Source organism: Excalfactoria chinensis, chromosome 3, assembly GCF_039878825.1.
Source record: "Excalfactoria chinensis isolate bCotChi1 chromosome 3, bCotChi1.hap2, whole genome shotgun sequence".
NCBI lineage: Eukaryota > Metazoa > Chordata > Aves > Galliformes > Phasianidae > Excalfactoria > Excalfactoria chinensis.
Window position 1 is genome coordinate 97,677,571 of NC_092827.1, and position 20,071 is coordinate 97,697,641.

Below are 20,071 nucleotides of genomic sequence, written 5' to 3' on the forward strand. Positions count from 1 at the left end.
ACGGGGTGTGGGAGGGGAGGCGGGATCAGGGCTGTGGCAGCAGGCTGCGACTCGCTGCCTCTCCGAGCTCATCCGCAGGGCCCCGCTGGGGAGCCGTCCCTCCTGCCTGGCGCGTTTCGCTCCCGTTCTCCCCCACCCCTTTGCCGGGGATTGCACAGCGCTGGGCTGTCTGCTCTCGGGTGTGGGACTGAAAACTGGTCGGACCGACCCGCAGCAGATGATTCACCGGCCGCATTTCGGCCCTCGCTTTGTTCCCATGGTGTCTGTCTGCAGCTGGCAGTTTTTACAGCAGGGCTCTCCTTGTCGTCCTGCTGAGCCAGGAGCCCCCGCCGCACAGCAGGGACTCATTGCAGCCACCCTCCTTTGTGCAGGCAGTCCAGGGGCTCCCTGTGACCTCTGATGTGTGATGTCCAAGCTTTGTAGGAGCACAGTTGGAGGGCAGAGGAGATTTATCGTTGTTGTATTAGAGTTACCCTGAACAAACGTTGCTGGTTGGAAAGCGCTGCGGTGCCGGAGGTCCAGCGGAGGCCTCTGGGAGCAATAGGTTCAGCTGAGGAAAGGAAGATGTTCTGGTTCCCATGCAGGGCTGGTGTCCTCCAGCAGAGGAAAGATGCCCTCAGCCCTGAGATCAGAGCTCACTCCCAAGCCCTGCTGAGGGCTGTGCTGAGCAGTGACCATCCCGATGTCAGTACCATCTCCTAACAAGCTTGCAGGGCTTTGTAGCATCTTTTTCCCTAGCAAATGCAGGGCTTGGCGTGGGCACAAAATCCGTGTCATCCCCGCTCGCACCAGGAAGGGAGGCATAAAGGCAGCGCGTAGCGAGGGCTGTGTGCCAAGCTGCAGGAGAGGGGAGGAGCGGGGGAGGAAGCCCAGTGAATGGGGGGAAAAGGAGAGGAAGCGCAAAGGGAAATGGCCGGGGGGGAAACTGCACGAGGTGGGCAGTGGTGGCGGGGAAGAATGGAAGGAAATCCTTGCAGTCATGAGCAATTGAACTCCTGCTACTGCGGCTGGTGACGTGCCTTCCCCTGGAAGCTGCTCCTGGTTCTGGGAGGAGTCGGTGGGTTGTTGGCAGGAGTGCGCTGGGACAGGGAAGATGGGCAAGAAGCCCCCCCTGCCCGCAGCCCTGCAGCTGTAGGTGTGTGCGGGCTCCTTCTCACCTGCTTTGTAACGGGGTGAAAGAGCCCCACAGTCCAGTGGCTGAGGCAGCTACAAAAGGAGAGGAGCTGTGGGAGCGGAGCTGCGTGGCTTTAGTCCCCCGTGTGCTGTCTGGGCAGTGCGAGGTACCAGGGCAGCCGGGCTGTGCCGTAGGGGCACATCCTTTGGGCCAGGGGAGCGTTATGGGCAGCAGGAGCGTGGTGGGATGGGGCGGCCTTCCGCTCTGCTGTCCTCGCCTCGCTGCTGCTTTGCATCCCTGAGCGGACTCTGTGTTGGCCGGTCTCTTCCCGGCCGCAGCGCTCCTTAAGTGCGTGGGAAGCCGTTCCCTTCCGAAGGCTGGGCAGGGCTCCGTGCGCGGCCATGGCGCTCGTGCCGGAGGCAGCTCTGCGTCTGCCGGAGCAGCCCCAGGGAAGGCAGGTGGGAACGAAGCCGTGCCGGCGGGCGCTGCACCAGCAGGCGGTCGGAGCGAGCGTTCGCGCCGCAGTCTCGGGCGTGCATCGCCCGTGCCGAGCGGGCCGAAACGCAACCTGCCCGCGGTCCCTCCCGCTTCTCCGTTCCCCGCTTCAAGTGCCCGCTGTCCCGCGGCCGGCAGTGTCAGCCAAGCGCTGCGGGCAGCGCGTCGGGACGGGGCCGAGCTGCTCTCGGTGCTGTCGGGCCGGCTGCTTTTGGTTCTCCGCACGCTCAGAATGCTCCCGTGGGCGTTGGATGCCGAGCGGTGCGTGCCGAGGGAAGGAGGGGGGAGGTAGAGGGGGAGAGAAGGGCGGGCTCTGATTCAGTGCGCTGCCTCCTTGCACGGGGAGCCGAAGGGCTGAGAGCTCCCGGCTGCGGCCACCTGCGGGGCTGCACGGCGAGGGCACCGCGGGCAGCGCAGCGGCAGCATTAACGGTGTCGGTTGTTTCCTGCTGGGATTTTAATGCCCTCAACCAAAGCGCACGCGGTGCGTTAAACGCTGCCTGATCCCCATCCCTGCCCGCCGTCCTGCTCCTCCCGGCCGTGCCTCTGTTTTACTTTGCAGAAGGGGGGAAAAAAAAAAAGACATCCGGCGTTTTTCTTTTAATCGTTTATTGTATAATATAAAACTACAAAAGTAAGACTGCTCATTTCCATGTACATTTGTCCAATTGTTTTCGATTACAGCCCATACCTACATGTGAATACAGTAATCTGGTTTCAGATGTATATGTCTGTAATATTGCATAGAAAAGGCACAGCTCTAAGGTCTGGGGGGAGGGGAAAGGGGGAAGTTCAGCCTTTTTTTTTTCCTATTTTTTTTCTTCTTTTTTTGTTGTTTTTGTGTTTTTCGACAAGAACAAGCCCTGTTCACACAGCCATGCACTGAAACATGTCACACTATTTACACCTTGTCCAGAATCTTGGGCCTTTTACGGACGCCTGTATGCAATGACACGAGGTGGGAGTTGAAGGTGGGTTCTATCAGCGATTGGATCGGAAGAGGATCCGGAATCGCATTCGGTTCAGGAAAAGAAAAAGTGCTTAAAAAGAAACAACCCCCCCCCCAAAAAAAATATATATATATAAAACCCGAATGTACTGAAAACCGTTCAGTCTTGTTAATGAACAGAAGCACTGAAAGCAACTTGCACAGAAGCAGAAACCCAAAACCTGATTCTGGGGGGAGGGAGGGGAACCCAAGCAGCTGCCCCAGTGCCAGCTCACTGCGTGCCAGGGCAGTGAATGCCTGTCGGATGGGCCAGGGCTGCTCACTCTGTGTAACTGCCGTAACAGTCACTGTGCCTTCATCACGTTGGTGTTAAACAACCCGGGCTGTTATCACTCAGCATTGGGGGGTATGGGAGGGGAAATGGGACAAAAAAATACCTCTCCTCTGGTCCAAATTGATTCTTACCGTGATTTTTGTTTTCTTTGCAGGTTTCCAGCAACCGGACCCATATTAGAAAGAGGGAGGGGGAGAAAAATCGGCCTTGTGACCCATCCCTGTCCTGCCTGGAACTCGATTGGTTTGCTCTAAGTCTGGCTCCCATAGCCTTGTTCATACAGATTTACATTCCTACGAGAGAATACATTCCTACCATACATTCTGTACATGTTACAATCCAGATGTTGTTAGTTTCACAATAAAATAAATATATTTACAGAAGGAAGAAGGAAAAAAAAAAAAAGAATAAATAATTTAAGGAAAAAAAAAAAAATAATAACTTCAAATCCAAAGCTCTTTTATTCTGCTCCCCTCTTGTCACTTCATTGCACATTAATGTCACTCTCCGTGCCTGCCATAGGGCTCCTGCTTGTTGGGACCTGGGCTGCAGTGCTGCCTTGTGCGTGGGGAGCTGTAATTGGTGCTTGTCCCCTGTTCTGTGAGCACAAAACTGCAGTGAGCTGCGCCTGAGCAACGGCACAGCGCTCCCAAAATAGCATCTATGCGAACTGCTGCCTAACATATGGCATTTGTTTGACTAGTACAGAACCCCCCAAAAACAAGGGCAGCTCCAGCGTGCTCACAATTGGTTCTTTTCACCGCGGTGATGTGAGCACAGGGCAAGTTACGGTGTGAGATGGCTGATGGTGCTGTGTGCCTCGTGGGCACCGCTGCTTTCCCCACAGAGGGGCTGAACTGCTATGGGGGGCTGTGGCTGAGCAAGGGCTCTCCTGCTGCCATGGTCCCTGTGCTGTGTGTGGTCAGCACTTTTGGTGGAAACAATCACCTACATGTCGAGTCTGTTGGATCCATCAGCATCACTGAGTTTGGTTTAGAAATAAAGGAATGAAGCCTTTCCCCCCCCTCCCTCCCATTCCTCCTTAGTCCAGCTGCCCCCAGCCCCACTCTGCAGGGCGAAGGAATGCAGAAGTGGGTTGTGATTGGAAGTGGTGCCTTTTGTTTCCATTAGGAGTTCCTTCATTGCGAAATGCGTTTGCTTCTGCGCTCCGTCTGTGTGCAGATCTACGTTCCATCTATCTATCTCTACACTAATAAATACATATGGCCTGGTTTAAAGTGCCAATTCATAGAAAGCTGCCTCCTTCTGAGGCGAGCGAGACCCAATTTCATCCATGACAAGAAGGGAGCAGAGCTGACTGAATATTGCCAAATGACGTACAACATAATTTAAAACTTCTTAAATAAATATAAAAGTTATTCCTAAAGAAGCCATAGGCATGTCAACAAATATAGGTTGTAACCGGCGCTCAACAGCTAAAGTACCATCGGGAAGCTAAGATGCCACAGCGACTTCAGCAACAGGCATGATACGTTGCAAACGTTTTGTCTTTAAATTAAAGGTACACCACGACAAACTCAAAAAATGCTATCGGTGCCGTAATGAGAAGACTTGTCAGGTGTTAACGGGGAGGGGGTGTGTGTAGGGGGGGGGGACCATGCATAGAAAGCTGTGTCTGTATATTTGTTGTAAAACAGGTCTATAAAGTGTAAAGCAGGTAACGCAGTCGATACGAGAAACCAACCCTATACGAGATGCCGAGCGATGTAACACGACTGGCTCCAGTTTCAACAGCAATGGATACGAAAGCAAGTCCATCCAGTGCAGGTAAGAGATGAGCTTCACTGCAGTAATACTGAAGTTGCCTTTTTCAGCACTTAGCACAGTGAGGTGGGGGCAAGGGAAGGAGAGATGCTCCAAGAAAGGGCCCCGCGGGTGCTGCCGGGGCTGCTGGCACGGAGCGGCAGCGCCGTCCCCTCCGGAGCCGCGGGGTGAAGGAGAGCAGCGCCGGCACCGCCGGGTGAAGTTCCACAGCTGTTCCCTGCCGAGCGCCCCGTGTACGCGTTGGACGAAGACATGGCTCTGAGTTTGGGGATCACAGTAGTGCGCAGTGGGTACAGCAGGGAGCGGACGCTGGCGAGGCTCCTGCAGAAGCGGCTGCCAGCCCTTTCTTAAAGCACTTGGTTTGTTTTGTTTGCATTCAGGGAAACCGACCGCAGGCTTATTTGATCTAATTTTCTCTTTGCACCATACACATATAAAACGTTACAACTCTGTATAAAAGTACAAGTGGTTCTTGTACATCTGAATTATGCAGGAACTATGTGAGCAAATCCTATCAAAATAGCTATTTTTTTTTTCTTTTTTTTTTTTTTCTTTTTTTCCCCGTGTGTATAAACAGCATTTGTTTTTAGAAAAAACAATATCATAAACTGCAGAATCTGTACAAAAATAGAAAATAAATTTGGGCAGCAGTTTCTGAACAGCCGTGTAAATGCAACGCTGAAAGAGGAGCGGGTTAATGCCTCCAAAAAGGCTGAGTTGCCAAGTCAGCCTCTACAGGGCTAAAATGGTACTGAGATTATCTAAATAATAATAATTCTTCTTTTTTTTTTTTTTTTAACCTCTCGCAATAAAACTTATAGAAAAAATAGACAAATGTGCACATGCAATTTACAGCTTTCCCCTACGTAATCCTTGTGCTTGGCTCGTACAATTTCATTTTGTTTTTCTCTTTGTAACGTTGTCTACAATCCATATTCTTTCCGATACCGGGATATTCGGTCTTCCTCGAGGAACCACTTGGAAAAACAAAATACATTAGAAGTGGTCGTACGTGGATGAAGGCACTCCAACTCTGCTTGAAGCAAAAACTAGTGTGATCCTTTTCTCTTCCAAAAAGGCAAGCAAGGACGCATGCACAGTGCTGTGAATTGGGTGGGAGGGACGACGGAAATACTACCGAGTGTATATACTGGTACTTAAAATGAAAGAAATCAAAATAAAAAGAGAGAGAGAGAGAGAGAGAGAGTTGCTCTATTTCTATACTTTAAGACCCAACAAGCACCTCCATGATGTGATCCAGTTCTGTGAGGTCCATTTTGAAAGGCTGATTTGGAGTTACTGGCTGACTGCTGTACGGCGCCAGCGTCTTTAGGAGCTCGTCCGCCGAGACGGGCGCCATTTTGGAGGCAGCCCCCGCGGCCGACGTGCAGGGGTCAAAATCGTACATGGACGTGTCAATGTCAGCGAACAGAATGTCATCCAGGGTCAAGTCTGTGAGGAAACCTGTGGAAGTCGTGATCTCAAAGTTGCCAGGGAGCGGCTCCATGAGTTTGGATTCGGCCGTTCTGCTCTCCGCGACGCCCTCGGGCTTGGGAACGCTGGACTCGCAGAGGTGGGCTTTAGAGTCACCGGCGGCTGATTCGGCTGCTACTGCTACTGCCTCTGCGGAGGTAGGTGCGGGACAGAGCTCCTCGATTTCATCCAAGGCTGAGGAGAAGCTGTCCTTGACTGGCTGGAGAGCAGGAGGTGGTAGTTTCGTTGGACCGTCGTGCTGGACGGTCGGGGAAGTGCAAAAAGTGTCGTCCTCGAGCAAAGAGGCCGGGGTGAGGCAGGACTCCAGGGGCGTAGTGCTTACCAAGTCAGTGGGGAGCAGGGACGGGGAGGCGAGGTGGCTGAAGGCTGGCTGGGCCTCGCGGAAGTTGTCGCTGAGAGGGTCGGCGGGCTGCGACGCGGTCACAAACACGGGCCTCAAGCTGCCTTCTTGTTTGAGTTCTTCCTGGATTCGCCTCAGCATGTTGTTAATTAAAACTGTCTTTTGCAAGCTTGGCTCGGTTAATGGCCTGTGGTTATAAAGTTTCATAAGGGAAATGTTGAAGATAGTCTGACGCTGTAAGGTGTACGACACCTTAGAGGGACCGTCAGTAGGAGACACCACTTTGCCTTCCAGCCCATCTTCATGCTCGTCAAACTTCCGCTTTCCTCCTTTCCCCAACATATATCTGAAAGGAAGGAGAAGGCGCTGATGAAGACAGTGAAGCTGAAATCTGCTCTCCTTTTCCCACCCAAGCAAGTTACCCAATCAGTCTCTATGCCCTGTCCAGGTGTGGGCAGCCCGGACATTCCATGCCACCCTCATCAGCCCAAACGCATGGAGCCACCCGAATAAAACTCACACTTCGCTCACAGAGGGGTGATAGAGAAGTGGAAGCAACCTGCACTCCATGCTCTGCTCCATCACTTTTAAGCATGGCTACACCGGCAAATCCTAAGCAGGAACTAGAACAGCACCTGTAAAACTCAAGCTCCTATGTAGCTGGTGGAAGGTTTCCCCCTGGCACGTGTGATGAAGCACATGGTCCCACATATCTGCAAGCTACAGGCTGCTAAATGCACCTCAGAATTCCCTGACTGCTGCAGGAGCACCACTAGGCATAGAAACACAACACACTTTTCTTGCAAGTCATTTCCCTTTTGTTTGAAGCTGTGTTCATGGGGGGAAGGGGAATGAGGCTCAAGCAATCATGCACTGAGAGAGTCCTCAGCGAACAGAGAGACCTCAGTGAAGTCTGGGAATTGAGCTCCTTGGATAGGCGCATCTCTGACCTCATGGGTTTATTTAAATGATTGCATATGGCCTACACGACTGGAGCAGGAAACGCAGTTATTTCCCCCATCACAAAATTAGATAAATTACAGACAAAGAAGAAGAGCCGCCAGGTCGTTTAGCCTGATGGCCAAGTTAATTCTCTGCACACTCTGCTGCCGCAGTGGGGGCCCCAGACCCAGCCAGCACAGTGTGTGGGGTGTGGGGACATGGGCACCTTCCATCAGAGAGCCCTCCAGGTGCAGGGCAGCCATGGGGCACCCAACTGAGGCACAGCCCCAGCCCCGTGCTGAGGACAGGCATGTGGAACAAGGGCTGCATGGCACAGGGCTCAGCGGGCACCGCCTGCTGCAGCGTGGGAGGGCTGTGCTGGTGGGGGCAGGAAATGCTGTCACACGGCAGCTGAGATCCTCTACTGGGCCCCTCCTTCACCACCTCCAGCCAGGCTTCCCAGAGGCCCTGGGTAGCTACTCTTCTCCCAAATCAAGGCGCGTTCCTTGCTCAGAGTGGCGACAGGCACAGCCCTGTGTTGTGCATCTGAGCAGGGAAGACTGGAGAGCCCGAAGTTGAATTCTACAGCTGCCTCCCAGCTCTCATACAGAGACACAGCATGCCTTCCTTATTGGAGCACCATTCCCAGTTCCCCCAGCAGGACCCATGCCCACAAAGTGACTGAGCCGGGCGGGTGTGAGGCGTTTGGTCACCGCATGCTGGCCAGACAGACAGCACTGCTAAGGACGTGCAGACAGCCGCAGGAACGTCTGCGGAGCACTGGAAAGTGAAGAGCCCTCACAAAATGGGAGAGACGGAAAGGGGCAAAAGTTTTCGATGGAAAAAAGGAATGAGGTTCAGAAAGCATTTGCTGGATGCAAAATCCCAAATCAGATTGGGTTGAAATGAGCGTTTTCTGGTTAAAAATAAGTCCTGAATCGAGATCATTTTCTAGCATATTATGCAATTAAAAAAAGCAAGGCGGGGGGAGGGAGCAGCTCAGCAGAGCTGAGGAACAGGCAGGCTGCGATCCAAGCGCCTTGGCCAGCTCCCAGCAGTCCCCGCGCCTGGAATCTCGGGTGAGCAAAACCTCTGAAATGTAGCACTACTGCCGGGCTCTGGTTTTTCTCCTCTCCCTGCTGTCACTTGCATGGACTACTCCGGAGCCACACACGTGGGCTGGGGATGCTGGGGAGGATCTCCTGTTCAAATATTCACGGCCAACACGCCTCCTGTGACTTCCGACAAATACGGCAAGAACGGGAGCTGGAGGCCAGCACGAATCCCAAGTCCTACCGGGCTCCAGCATGCGCTAAAGGAGCTGTGGGTCACAGGGAGGGCCAGCAGCTTCCCACCCCTTCCTACTCACTCCTCCCCTGAAAAAAGACAGACTCTGTCCTACAGACATACCGACGTTCCATCCGCAACGCTCTATCTATTTAAAGAGAGATCTGTTAATGGCTCGGGGACTGCGAGAGTTTTGAAGCTTGTCAGGCTCCGAGAGGAATGTATAAAAATATTTGCTGCACAAAGCCAACCTATTTCCCCAGGATAAAGAAAACACCATCGCAGTGGCTGTGCTCTGCTCCCTACGCTGGATGATGAAATGGTATCATCAGGAACATCAGCACACATCTCTAAAGCACCCCAATGAGTCGGCTGCTGTCGCACGCGCCCAAGATGGAGGTGCCGGTACTGCTGGACATTTTCTAAGCCAGGCAGCAGCGATGGGATCATCATTAGTAAACACAACGATAAGCTCTCCACGTCGTGTTCCAGGAAGCTCAGAATGATTCAAGGTTTCCTGTACGTATGACTGTCATGCTTTCACATCTCGCTCGATCTTCACGTAGCTTAGTTCAAAGCTCGTCCTTTGCAAAGACAGAACAGACCAGGAAAACTCAAAATTTAACCCCCTGGGTTTTCAGTGTGGCTTCCAGTTCTCCCCAGAAAAGCTCTCTGAAAAGCATTTAACTATTAAAGGCACAAAGCAGGACCGCAGCCCAAGCAGGAGGGTTTTACTCCCCCAGATGGGGACTCAAATGAACACCGCTACGCTCCCAGCTGTGTAGGGTTCTACTTTATTCCCTTCTCCTCCAGCATGCAAATGGGAATTGTAAAAACATTTTCCTCCAGTTTCCATAAACCACTTTATTCACTCCAAGAGAAGCAAGGAGGCCGTATCTTTTCAGACCAAGCGATGCAGTTGGTAAGAACAGACACACTTTGAGCCTTGCAAGGTTTTCTCTGGATCTCTGTAATTGTGCAGTTTCGGACTGCCTGTTTATTCTTTACAGTTCAAACCACCTCCTCCTACCAGCAGCTTCATGCCTACATTAGAGAGATCCCTTTTGCACATCTTAAGGCATCGCATGCCATAAAGACAAGCTGCAAGCTCAAACATTTCCAACAAAACCCTCATTGCTAACCTCTCCAGCCAGAGCTCCTGCCAGGAAGACAAAGGCACCGAACATAGAGAGTTAGCTAGGCAAAGACTGGGGGTGAGAGCAGGCTGGCTTTGCACCCTTCCAAGCACGGGAAGATGGAGTCCTATGGAACAGAGACAGGGGTTTGGTATGCAAGTTAGTTTTTGAACGTTACTTAGGTGTGTGGAACTAAAAAGCTGAAGAAAGACCATGGAAAAAAAAAGGAATTTATCCAAGGAAGGAGGGTGGGGAATGAGTTGGAGATTTTCCCCAACATTATCCACCAGTTGGCCCCAGAGCTGGAAGATACAGACCCAGAAGCTGAACCACTGTTGCTGAGAAAGATGCCGTTTGCTTTTATGCCCATTTAGGGTGATAGCACGTGCCTCAGAGAAATGCTAGCATTGTTTGGGAGCTGGCTTCTCTTAATTGAAAAACAAAAGTCACATATATATATTCTTTCTTTGCGTGTCACTTAGTGTCCTTCCATTGGTGCTCTTCAGACTGAGCTGGGGGGGAAATACAGTTGGGGCTCAGCAGAAGAGATCATCAGCTTGAACTGGCCGCATAGGATAAAGTTTATATGATGTCTGCCTGTGCCTCCCAGCCTGCCTGGTGGCCAACCCTGGGCTCTGCAGGGAGAAGGGTGCACACATTGAGGCAGAGATGCTGGTTTACGCCGTTAGTCCTTGTTACTGCTGGGCTATCTCTAAAGAAGTCATTGTTAGTTGGGTGTTTGGCATGGGGAAGCGCTGGATATATTGGGGGGGAAACGGAAAAGAAGAAAAAAAGAGAGGGAAAGGTGATTAATGTTAACTCGCCAAGGTTTTTAACAGCTTTGTTTGAAATGCCTCTCGAGGCTGAGGGCTCTTCTTGGAAATCACTCCCACAGCCCACAAGCTCCCCGGCTCACTGGGCAGATGGGAAGGAAGACAAAGAAAGAAGAACTGGGCACCGAGAGGGACGCAGTCTTCAAGAAGTTGCTTTTCTACTCACATTGCTGCTGCCCCATCAGCCAGCCGAGGATGAGCAGATGAATTTGGCAAGGCTCGCTATTAGAACCAGCAACACATTGCTCACAAAGGTGAGCACACCCAACTTGCGGAGCATACAGGCAGCCAACCTCCCCACGTCTGGAGCATGGAGCATTATTTCCCTCTCCTCCATCCCTCGCTCCTCATCCTTGAGGGCTGTGTTGGCTGTATCCTGGCGCCACGGTAGTCAATGAGAGTTTTGTTACAGCCTTCAGCAGGATCAGGGTTTGGCACCGAGAGCTGCAGAACCGAAATAAAAAGGTCTTTTGTGCCAACTGGGTTGGACTGGCAAGATGAGGGCCAGCTCCTCGGTGCTAGCAGAGGTGTGCACACCCCACAGGTATCACTGCGCTGCCCAGCCCAGCCTGAGAGGTCACCTGAACCCACAGCCAGCTCCCATGGTTTCCAAGGATCCATCCCTGAGAGCTGGGGAGGCAGGTACCTCCATCCCCCCCACAGTTTCAATGGTGGTCTTTAAATCCTGGCACGGCAGCATCCCAGGGAGCTGTACAGCACGTACCATGCAGCAGCGCACGGCTACATTCAGCACGCTGCAGCTGGCTCACACTTTGTGCACTGACAGGGCTTTGGTGTGGGTGGTTTTTTGTGTGCTTTTTTGTTTGTTTTGCAAGGCTGCTTCTCAGGATCTGATGCAGATTTTACTTGTTTGAGTTGAATGCGCCTGCGCCGGCTGGCTGAAGGGAGGGCTACTGACGAGTGCTGCTGGGTAAGGATCTGCTCTTAGCAGCAGAGGTGAGTAGAAGACACAAAGGCCAACCCTATGAGAGGGGTAGGGGGAAGAGAGCTGCGCTGGGCTTTGTGCCCCTCCAGAACCATGCTCTCTCATTTACAAGGGTTGTTTTCCCCAACACTTACATTTTACATTAATTCTGGATGGGTTTTTGTTTTGTTTTTTAAACGGAGTGAGGTTTAATAAGCGCTTACAAAACTCTCCTTCAGAGCTGTATTAAAAAATTGGCCTCCTGGGTAGCTGTGTGCTTCCAGAGAGCACAGGGAATTGCTTTCATGTTTGCAAGCCTTCAGCACACGGCCGCTGGTGCCAGCAGTAGCTGTCAGTGGCAGCTATTTCTCCCCTCTCCCTGCAGGCTCAGCATCAGCACCCACCCACCCACCCTGGAAGGCTGTGGAAGGGAGAGAGGCCTTTCCAGACTCAGGCTGAAGTGGAAATAAAGGCGGCCATGGTGGGCAACGCTCAGGGGTTGGCCTAAGAACCATTTAGCACAAGGAAAGCTGGCACGGGGCAGCAGAAGCTTGGATGCTCGTGTTTCTAGAGCGCAGCCCCCTCTGTGGTTTGACTTCAGTGCTGGTAGCCCAGAGCCCCCCAGGCCCCGAAGGAACATCCACGTTCATCAGAAAGTAGGGTGAAGCCTTCCCCAGCAAATAAGCAATGCAATTATAAAGGCAGTCAATAGCGTAACGCCAGCCAACGTGTTCCAGCGATATTTTGAAACTGTAATCTGATCCTACTGTTTCCATCCTCGTGCCTTGCCTGCTCTCCCTTGTTGCATACTGTACTATTTGAGGCCCAGAGGGCAGAGCAAGCTCTGGCTGTTTGTTAATGATCAGAAACTGCGTTTGGAGCACAGCTCTCCATGCGCCGCCCACACGACTTTCTTGATAGTTTGTGAAGCTCTCAGCCTGCCCAGGCCCTGTTAGAAGGCTCTAAGGAAACAAAAGCGAGCAAAACAACCAGAAACACAACTTGCAAGCACCGCTTCTGCCTTCACTTTCCAGCTCATTCCTAGCAGCGCTAAAAAAAAATAAGAAGGCAAAGCTGCAGTCTAAGGCAATCTCCAATTCTGCAGCGTGTTAAGCCTTGCAGGAAACATATGCTTCTATTAAATTGGAAACAGTTTCTAATGCTGTCAGTTTGCTAAATGTAACTTGTTCTCTTGGAAGGAGCCGAGCGGTTCTCGTGTTTTTGACTAACTGCACGCACCGAGCAGAGCGCGTCCGATAAAGCTGCAATAAATATAAGGCTCCAATAAATATAGCTTAGGATAAATTACTGCCTCATTAAGTAATTGTTTGGAAAAAAGGAGAGCAGGTTTTCTAGATTATAGCCATGTTATTAAGGGTGTTTATAATATTAAGAATTCTATCGGGGTAGCAGAACTTAATACAAGTTTAAATCAGACGGGCACTTGTTAGCTCGTTAAGCCATTAAAATCTGCCCTGGCAGAAGCAGGATGGGAACAAGACAACACAGGTTAGCTGGGAGCACTGCAGCCCAGCTATGAGCAATGAGGACGGCTCGTTTCAGCACAGGGAGCAGGTAGAGCTGCTAGGCTGCATTCTGAGGCTAGAAAACCTGTGTCCAAAACAGCTCTGATGCTCGTACAAGGCGGCAGTGTTTACTAAAAAAAGGGATTGCCCAGCAGAAGATGTGTCTGCTGCAAATGTCTCATAGCAGCTTGATGTGCGCCTTGGTGGTGGACTGCCACTGGGAGCTATGGCTCCAGGTGATCACAGGGCATGATGCCCTCCTCTGTACAGACCCCTCCATTCAGCCCCCCCACCCCAGAACAGGCCTTGCTGCAGCCCCACATTTTGCAGAGCCGCTCCACTGAGCCCGGCTAAGGTTCTTCTCAAATTCAGGCTCCACGTGGCAGCCCTAAGGAAGCCGCCAGGCCTGCCAAGCACAAATCAAGTCATACAGCACTGGGTGCACGCAGGCTGAGCGGCTCTGGCTGCTGCCAGTGTCAAAAGCTGAAGGATGAGGATCTGCATAACACACCTGGGCATCAGTAGTAGGAAATGAGAGCCACAGTAAATAAAACCAGGCACTACGTTAGGCCAGCTTCTCAGGCTCTACTACAGGATGAGCTGATGACTCAGTAGGCTCTGCTTGCAGTCACCTGAAAAGCACTCCAGTACTTCCACACACTCGCTCCCCTGCTCCGTGCTGCTCCTGGCACTGGGGCCCCTCGCCCAGCAGCTGCCAGTCCCACTGGCACACCAAGGTCTGGATGCGGAGAGAAGTAGGGCTGGCATCTCATGGAGCAGCAGAGCAGCAGCAATGAAGATGGCTGTATGCAACTCCAGGGCCTGGCTCAGCCACAAATCAGCCACCTTCCTCCTCTTCCCACTCCAGAGCCTGCGGGGCAAAGCGAGAGCATGACTGGGAAGAGGATCCTTGTAAATCAAATTTGAAACAACCTGAAAGTGCCACTGCGGCCACCAGAAAGTGACCCGGATTACCAAACGCACGCTCCCTTTTTCCTACTAAGATCACACAACGCGATGCTACCGGTCAGTCTCTAAGGGAGAAAGATGAAACAGCACAACCAACACATCCTTCCTCCTCAGCAGCGCCACTCGAAGCAATAGATCACAGTGATGCTGTGCTGTACGCCACAAGACATCTCTATTGGCACACACATGTCATGGGCTAGCTGGTATTTTTAGTGTGCGCAAGGATGGGATACTGCAGACCCATCTCTGCTGGCTGCGTAACATTCCCATAAAGGTTAATGGGAGCTGCGCACACATCCAAGAGGGACCAGACCCCTTTGTGGATAATGAGAGTTTTCTGCCTGTATTTATAATTGCTTGGTTAGAGCCCTTGCTTTCGAGCGTATCACAGCGGCCTTTTCCCCACAGATAGCTTGCTTTTCCCCCTTGTCCTCGGCCCTTCATCAGTGCACGGGGGAAAAAAATACCCACACTGCTGCAGAAAGAACTGAACGGATTGCCAAAAAGTAGGTTATTGCTCTGAAAACAGTGCTGAATAAATTATCACAGTCAAACTGAAAAGCAGCGAACCGGGGGGAGGGAGGGGAAGAGCAAAAAAACCTCCAAAGGAACGTGTGCTGCAAAATGCAAAGCACATCCCAGCAATGACAAGTCATTTTAGTTGCCGGCCTGCAGGTTTCATTTGTTAACTCGTTTCTTGCTACTGAAAGTTAAAAGAGGCAAAAAAAAACAACCAACAAAGATTAGAAGAGGAGGCATTTCCTTGGCACTCTGTAAAGCTGCTGTGCTGCACTCGAGTTGCTTTCAACGCTGTCGCTTCAATAAAGGAACGCAGCCCTGCAAACAGGGATATTCAGTGAAAAGTGCTCACTGGCCCCCAGTTCTCTTGCAGGGAGGCGGTCAAACTGCAGGACGTTTCTCCACCAATGAGAACAACAACAAGAAAGTTAAAGTTTGACACGAAAGTTTGCTAAGACAGCGTTCAGTGATATTATCACGTTGTCTCACCGGTGGCCTTTCAGCCCGGCACGCTGCAGCACTTGCGTTTGTTGAAACATTTTCATGTCCGCCCAAGGAACCCTCAGAGAACTGATAAAAGGAACTTTGGCCAGCCTTGAACTGCTCTCAACGCGCAGCAGCCAGAGGCAGAGAGGAAAGGGATTTGGTTTTTCACAGCACCTGTTGGACTGCGTGATGAAAACGACTGCACCGAAGCGGTGCCGTTCCAAACAGCCTCCGCACCATCCGAAATGTATGAAGGAATGCAGAAGTTCTCAAGTAAATCATCTCAGCTCATCCAGGGATGCTTTTCTAACAGCATATTGTAACAGTGTATGTACTCAATCCGTACTTTAAAGTGTGCTTCCCACAGGTCACTCAGTGCCAAATGAAAAGTCAATTCCCGTTCTGGGAATCGGGAGTGGAAAATACAGAAGGAGACGGGGAAACTGAAACTGAGAGTCCTGAACATCATTTTGTATTTGACCAGAGCAGCCCATTCACCTCCCCCAAGACGTTATGATGCTACTTTTCCCCACAATTAAACGGACAAAGACACACACACATCACATAGATGTATGATTTGAGCTGCACTGGCAGTGGGGAGAAGCAAGAGGAAGCTCAATGCTGTGTGACACAGGCACGCATGCAAGCAACTTGGTAGTGCCTCTGTTCCTTTGCGAGGCATTTTGTAATGCCTCAGTTAGGGGAGGGGAAGGAAAGGGCTGCTCCAAAGAGCCAGATGGAGCAGGAAGGTGAAAGAGAGCGTGTGCTCCAGCACAGGAGGGGAACCTAAGCAAGTTATCAGACCCCTGGGACAGCCAGCATGAGAGCTGCCCCGGTCAAAATCCCTCCGCCGGCAGAGCAGCGCAGCACAGCAGCGTGAGTCACTGTTCCTGCACGGGGATGGGCACATGGAGCCACTGGCAGCACATCGTGCCACGGGAAGTGCTCACATGCAGACAGTTCTCTCTCACTGGCACACACGTACACTTGCATGCGGAGATAAAGCAAAGCGTTACCACTAGCTGAAAAAACACTGTGGTTTGTGCATGCATGCCCGCCTCCTATCTTGATGAAATGTGTCTTTTAAAAATATGCAAACGATATGCATGCACGTGTACCTATTAAAGCACTTTCTTCCCCAAGTGAAAGGCTGCCTGTAAAAGCACACCAAGAGTAAAGGGTTTGTGGAGGCGCCGGAAGATGACGGTGTATTTCTGAATTAGGTTTTAAAACTTCATTTTGCAGCTACCTGAAGTGAAGACAAAGCTGCCTTTAGGCATGTGAAACTAGTCAGACCTGCTGTAGCAGTTGTACGGTTTGCTTCAAATATGCCCTCCAAGTCCTTTCAACCTCCACCCCAACATATATCCGCATAGTTTACCTCCAATCATGGGCGGTTCTTTCTATAGCACAGCTCGCTCGCCCTCACCGCCTGCCTGGCACGACAGGAGGTTTTAAAGGACTGAAGTTACAGGCTGCTCCGCAGGGAACCTCAGGGACTGCTGAGGAAGGAGCTGATAGTTGTCACATTTCCATCAGAGGGGAGCGAGGCTCCAGAGGCACAGAGTTCTGGGGGAGATCAGGGAGTGAGACAACAGCTTGACTCATTGCACGTCGCCCAAGCCAGCTTCTGGGCCAGCTTATGCCCTCACAACGAGTCAGAGTTCCTTTGAAAAAGGAACTTCTTTCTTCTGCTACTTCCATATAGAGCCCAGTTTTAAAAAATAACATGAAAGGAAACAACCCACATTTGCACTTTATTTTTTTTTTGTGTTCTTAACATACTGGGAGGCATTTGTATTCAAACTTCCCTGGAAGCAGAAGCTGTCAGATGAAATCTTACTGGTGTGAAAAGCAAGGTAAACAAGCTTTGGCTCCTAATAATCACACAAACTCGTTCCATTCAACACCACTTCAAACTCAATTCCGATGTAATTTTAATGAGAAATTCCTCATTAAGCCCACCACTTGTCAAGACACTGACCGGGTTATATAGGTTAGCAATTTCAGACGTCACAGCATCATAGAATGGCTTGGGCTGGAAGGGACCCCAAGGATCATCAAGCTCCAACCTCCCTGCCACAGGCAGGGCCATCAAGCTCCAAGATCTGGTACTAGACCAGGTTGCCCAGGGCTCCGTCCAACCTGGCCTTGAAGACCTCCAGGGAAAGAGCATGCGCAGCCAATTCATTGAGAGCAGCACTGCAGAGAAAGACTTAAGGGTTCTGGTGGTTGAAAAGCACGGTGTTGTATGGCAAGACCAGCCATTCTGTACCATGCAGGGCAGAGGAGTGAATGTGGCCCTTCACTGGGGGATAACAGCTGCAACTCACCTAACACAAGGCCCCATAATGCACAGCTCCTCTTACATGCTAGGCTGCTGTCTCCCTCATGCTAGCCAAGCCCTGGCCGCAGTGAAGGGACAAGCAGGATGCAAAAACTTGCTCTCTGGTGGCTTTGTGGCTCCTCAGCACTGCTTCCAGCCACTCCTAGTAGTCTAGTAGTCCTAGTAGTCCTAGTCCTAGACCCGCACTGTACCATGGTGGAGGCCGTCCCAGCTCTCCCTGGGAAATGCCCTCAAAGCAGCTCTTCCCCAGGCAGGAGATCCCCTTTGAGCTGGAGGAATCTCCCAGCCACGGGTCAAGTGCACCTTCACAGCTCCTCCCATCCTCCTCGTGGTGACAGAGCATCTGACACACTCAGGACAGCCAGTGTCTCCGCATGGTTTCTATTCCATGTAGTGGCAGCAGGGAGGACACAGCCCCTGCCACCTCCCTGCCACACATCTGCTTTCAGCTTTCTGCTCCACTCCAGGGCACCCAACACCTCTGTTGGTGCTGCATTTACAAGGTTTGCTTTCCCTGCTTGTGTTCAACAGTCAGCTTTGTTGTTCTATTCTTTTTCTCTTTCAGTGTTTGTGTTGGTGATGCTGAACCAACCAAAAAAACAAAAACCAACCAACCAACCTGAAGCCTCCACTACAGCAAACACAAGGATTGACTTTGTTTGTAGAAGAATTAAAGAACTACCACGTGTCGGAGGGTCCCTCTCCACATACAGAAAGCAGGCACTTCTTCAAGGCAGCACGGCCCTACAGACAGAAACCAAAAGGCAGACAATGGACACTGCCAGGCCCTGAAGGAAGTCAGCGCCGTTCTCAGCTCGGCCAATTCCACCTGCTGCACGCGGTTCATGAGCAGGGGGTTCACCCACGCTGAAGGTCTGTGCCGCCAGCCTGCCTCCATTCGAACTGGACCTTGCTCCCTCCTTCGGTGCGCTCCTGATCTTTGGACTTGGGAGCTGGAAGCCGCGGTTGCTGGCACTGATTGGTGCGTGTGCTTGCTGAGGAGCTGCTGCAACCAGAGCCGGCTCCTCCTGAGCCGCCTGCGCACAGCCAGCTTGGGAGAAGGTGCATCTCTGCTGCCTTACAAAAAGCAGATCACCAGCAAACTACTTGCACTTGCACCGCCTCCTCCCCGCTTGACAGGTTACACTTTAAGATGTTACATAAAAGCAGAAATAGTCACAAGCATTTTGGATCACCTGTCTGGTGCGAGCGCTCGTGGAGAAGAACCGTGCCAGGAGTGTTTTACATCAGCGTGAAAGAAGTCAAAGTTCCTGAATGTATCGAATTTGAGGGCTTCCTTGGTAGTAATACATGGCCTTAAACTCCTCGGTGCCTCTCAGGCAGAGGACTGGAATGCTTGGATTATTTAAGCTATCATTTTCACCAAAACACTGAGAAACGGTGCCATCATTCCATCTTTTCCATAAAAACACAGCAGGTGTATAAAGGAATCCAATCACACTTCTGAATAAATCAGCACCTACAGACGTGTTTAATGCTCTTTAAGACTACTTCAGACAAAACCTGAAGCACTTACGGTTAGCAAGTTCCTTGTTTGTTTTTAATCAGCTTCAGTGAAAAAGAAATCAGCCCAACGCAAAAACTCCAAGTCAGGTTTTATATGCACAAAGCCTGGCTTCGTTTGTTAGCAGCCCAATCCAGATCCTGCCCAGAAGGAGTGGGCGGCTTTTACTACCAACTGAAATGAAAGTAGGAGCAGTCACGAAAGGAGGAAGATTTCCAGCTGTTATGTTAGATGCTGCAGTACTTGCCTGGACAATGGAAGAGCTCCCTAGGACGTGCTCGAATATACCTATCTGGCAGCACAAATTGCTCATCCTCCTCCTATCTCCAACACCACCACGAGCTCATTACGTTAAATCAGATTCCAAAGATACCAGCTTCTTATGTGGAAAGGCGTGCATTTTAACTTCAGGCAGAAAAGGCAACTTGTAACTCACCCTGCCTAACCAACTGCTTCATTTCTAAGGCGATATATGGAATAACCAACGCTTGCCCTGCTCTTAGGGGCACCTCCAATGCATTTGGAGGCAGTATTTTATGCAGGTGAGCCACTACAAGTGGGATTAGAAAGGCAGGGACTGCCTTCTCAACTCACACCGATAGGAAGCGTTCGCTCGAGACGCAGCAGAAAGCTGATGTTAGGGGGCAGCCGAGCCCTCTACCACCATTGTTCGAGCAATGGCACGTCCTGCAGCGACCAAATCCAGCACCCGGCGACGGCACAGACAGCCACCGTGCTGTCCCCGAGCACCGGCTGGGGAAGCCTGCGCTTCCCTAAGCAAGGAGTTTGCACTTGTCTGAGCACGGGCTGCCATAGAGAGCCGTGACATGCCGTGCCCCGAGTCGGGTGAGGGGGCCAGCAGGTGAAACGGGCACGTTCGTTTCACGTTACAGCCGTGTCACTGCCAATTAGCCAGAGGGGGGGGGCTTAAAGGACAGCCCTTGAACCTCCCCACAGATTTCCAACACAAGTGTCCCGGAGTTTTCCAGATGAGCTTGAGAAAACGCAAAGAAATAACAGCAGGTAACTGCACTCCCATTTCTGTGCTTAAAGAGAGCTCGTCCTT

The 20,071-nt window shown here is 51.4% G+C and overlaps 1 protein-coding gene across 2 annotated transcripts in view; it reads right to left on the bottom strand.

Annotated features, from left to right (window-relative positions):
- Nucleotides 1-2,212: 2,212 nt before the first annotated feature.
- Nucleotides 2,213-20,071, bottom strand: part of SERTAD2 (SERTA domain containing 2) — a 74,312-nt gene continuing 56,453 nt past the window's right edge. For both annotated transcript variants that reach the window (XM_072333390.1, XM_072333389.1), the window contains exon 2: nucleotides 2,213-6,856. In XM_072333390.1, the coding sequence (XP_072189491.1) occupies nucleotides 5,902-6,852 (951 nt within the window). In that variant the 5' untranslated portion in view covers nucleotides 6,853-6,856 and the 3' untranslated portion in view covers nucleotides 2,213-5,901. The remainder of the gene's footprint in view (nucleotides 6,857-20,071) is intronic.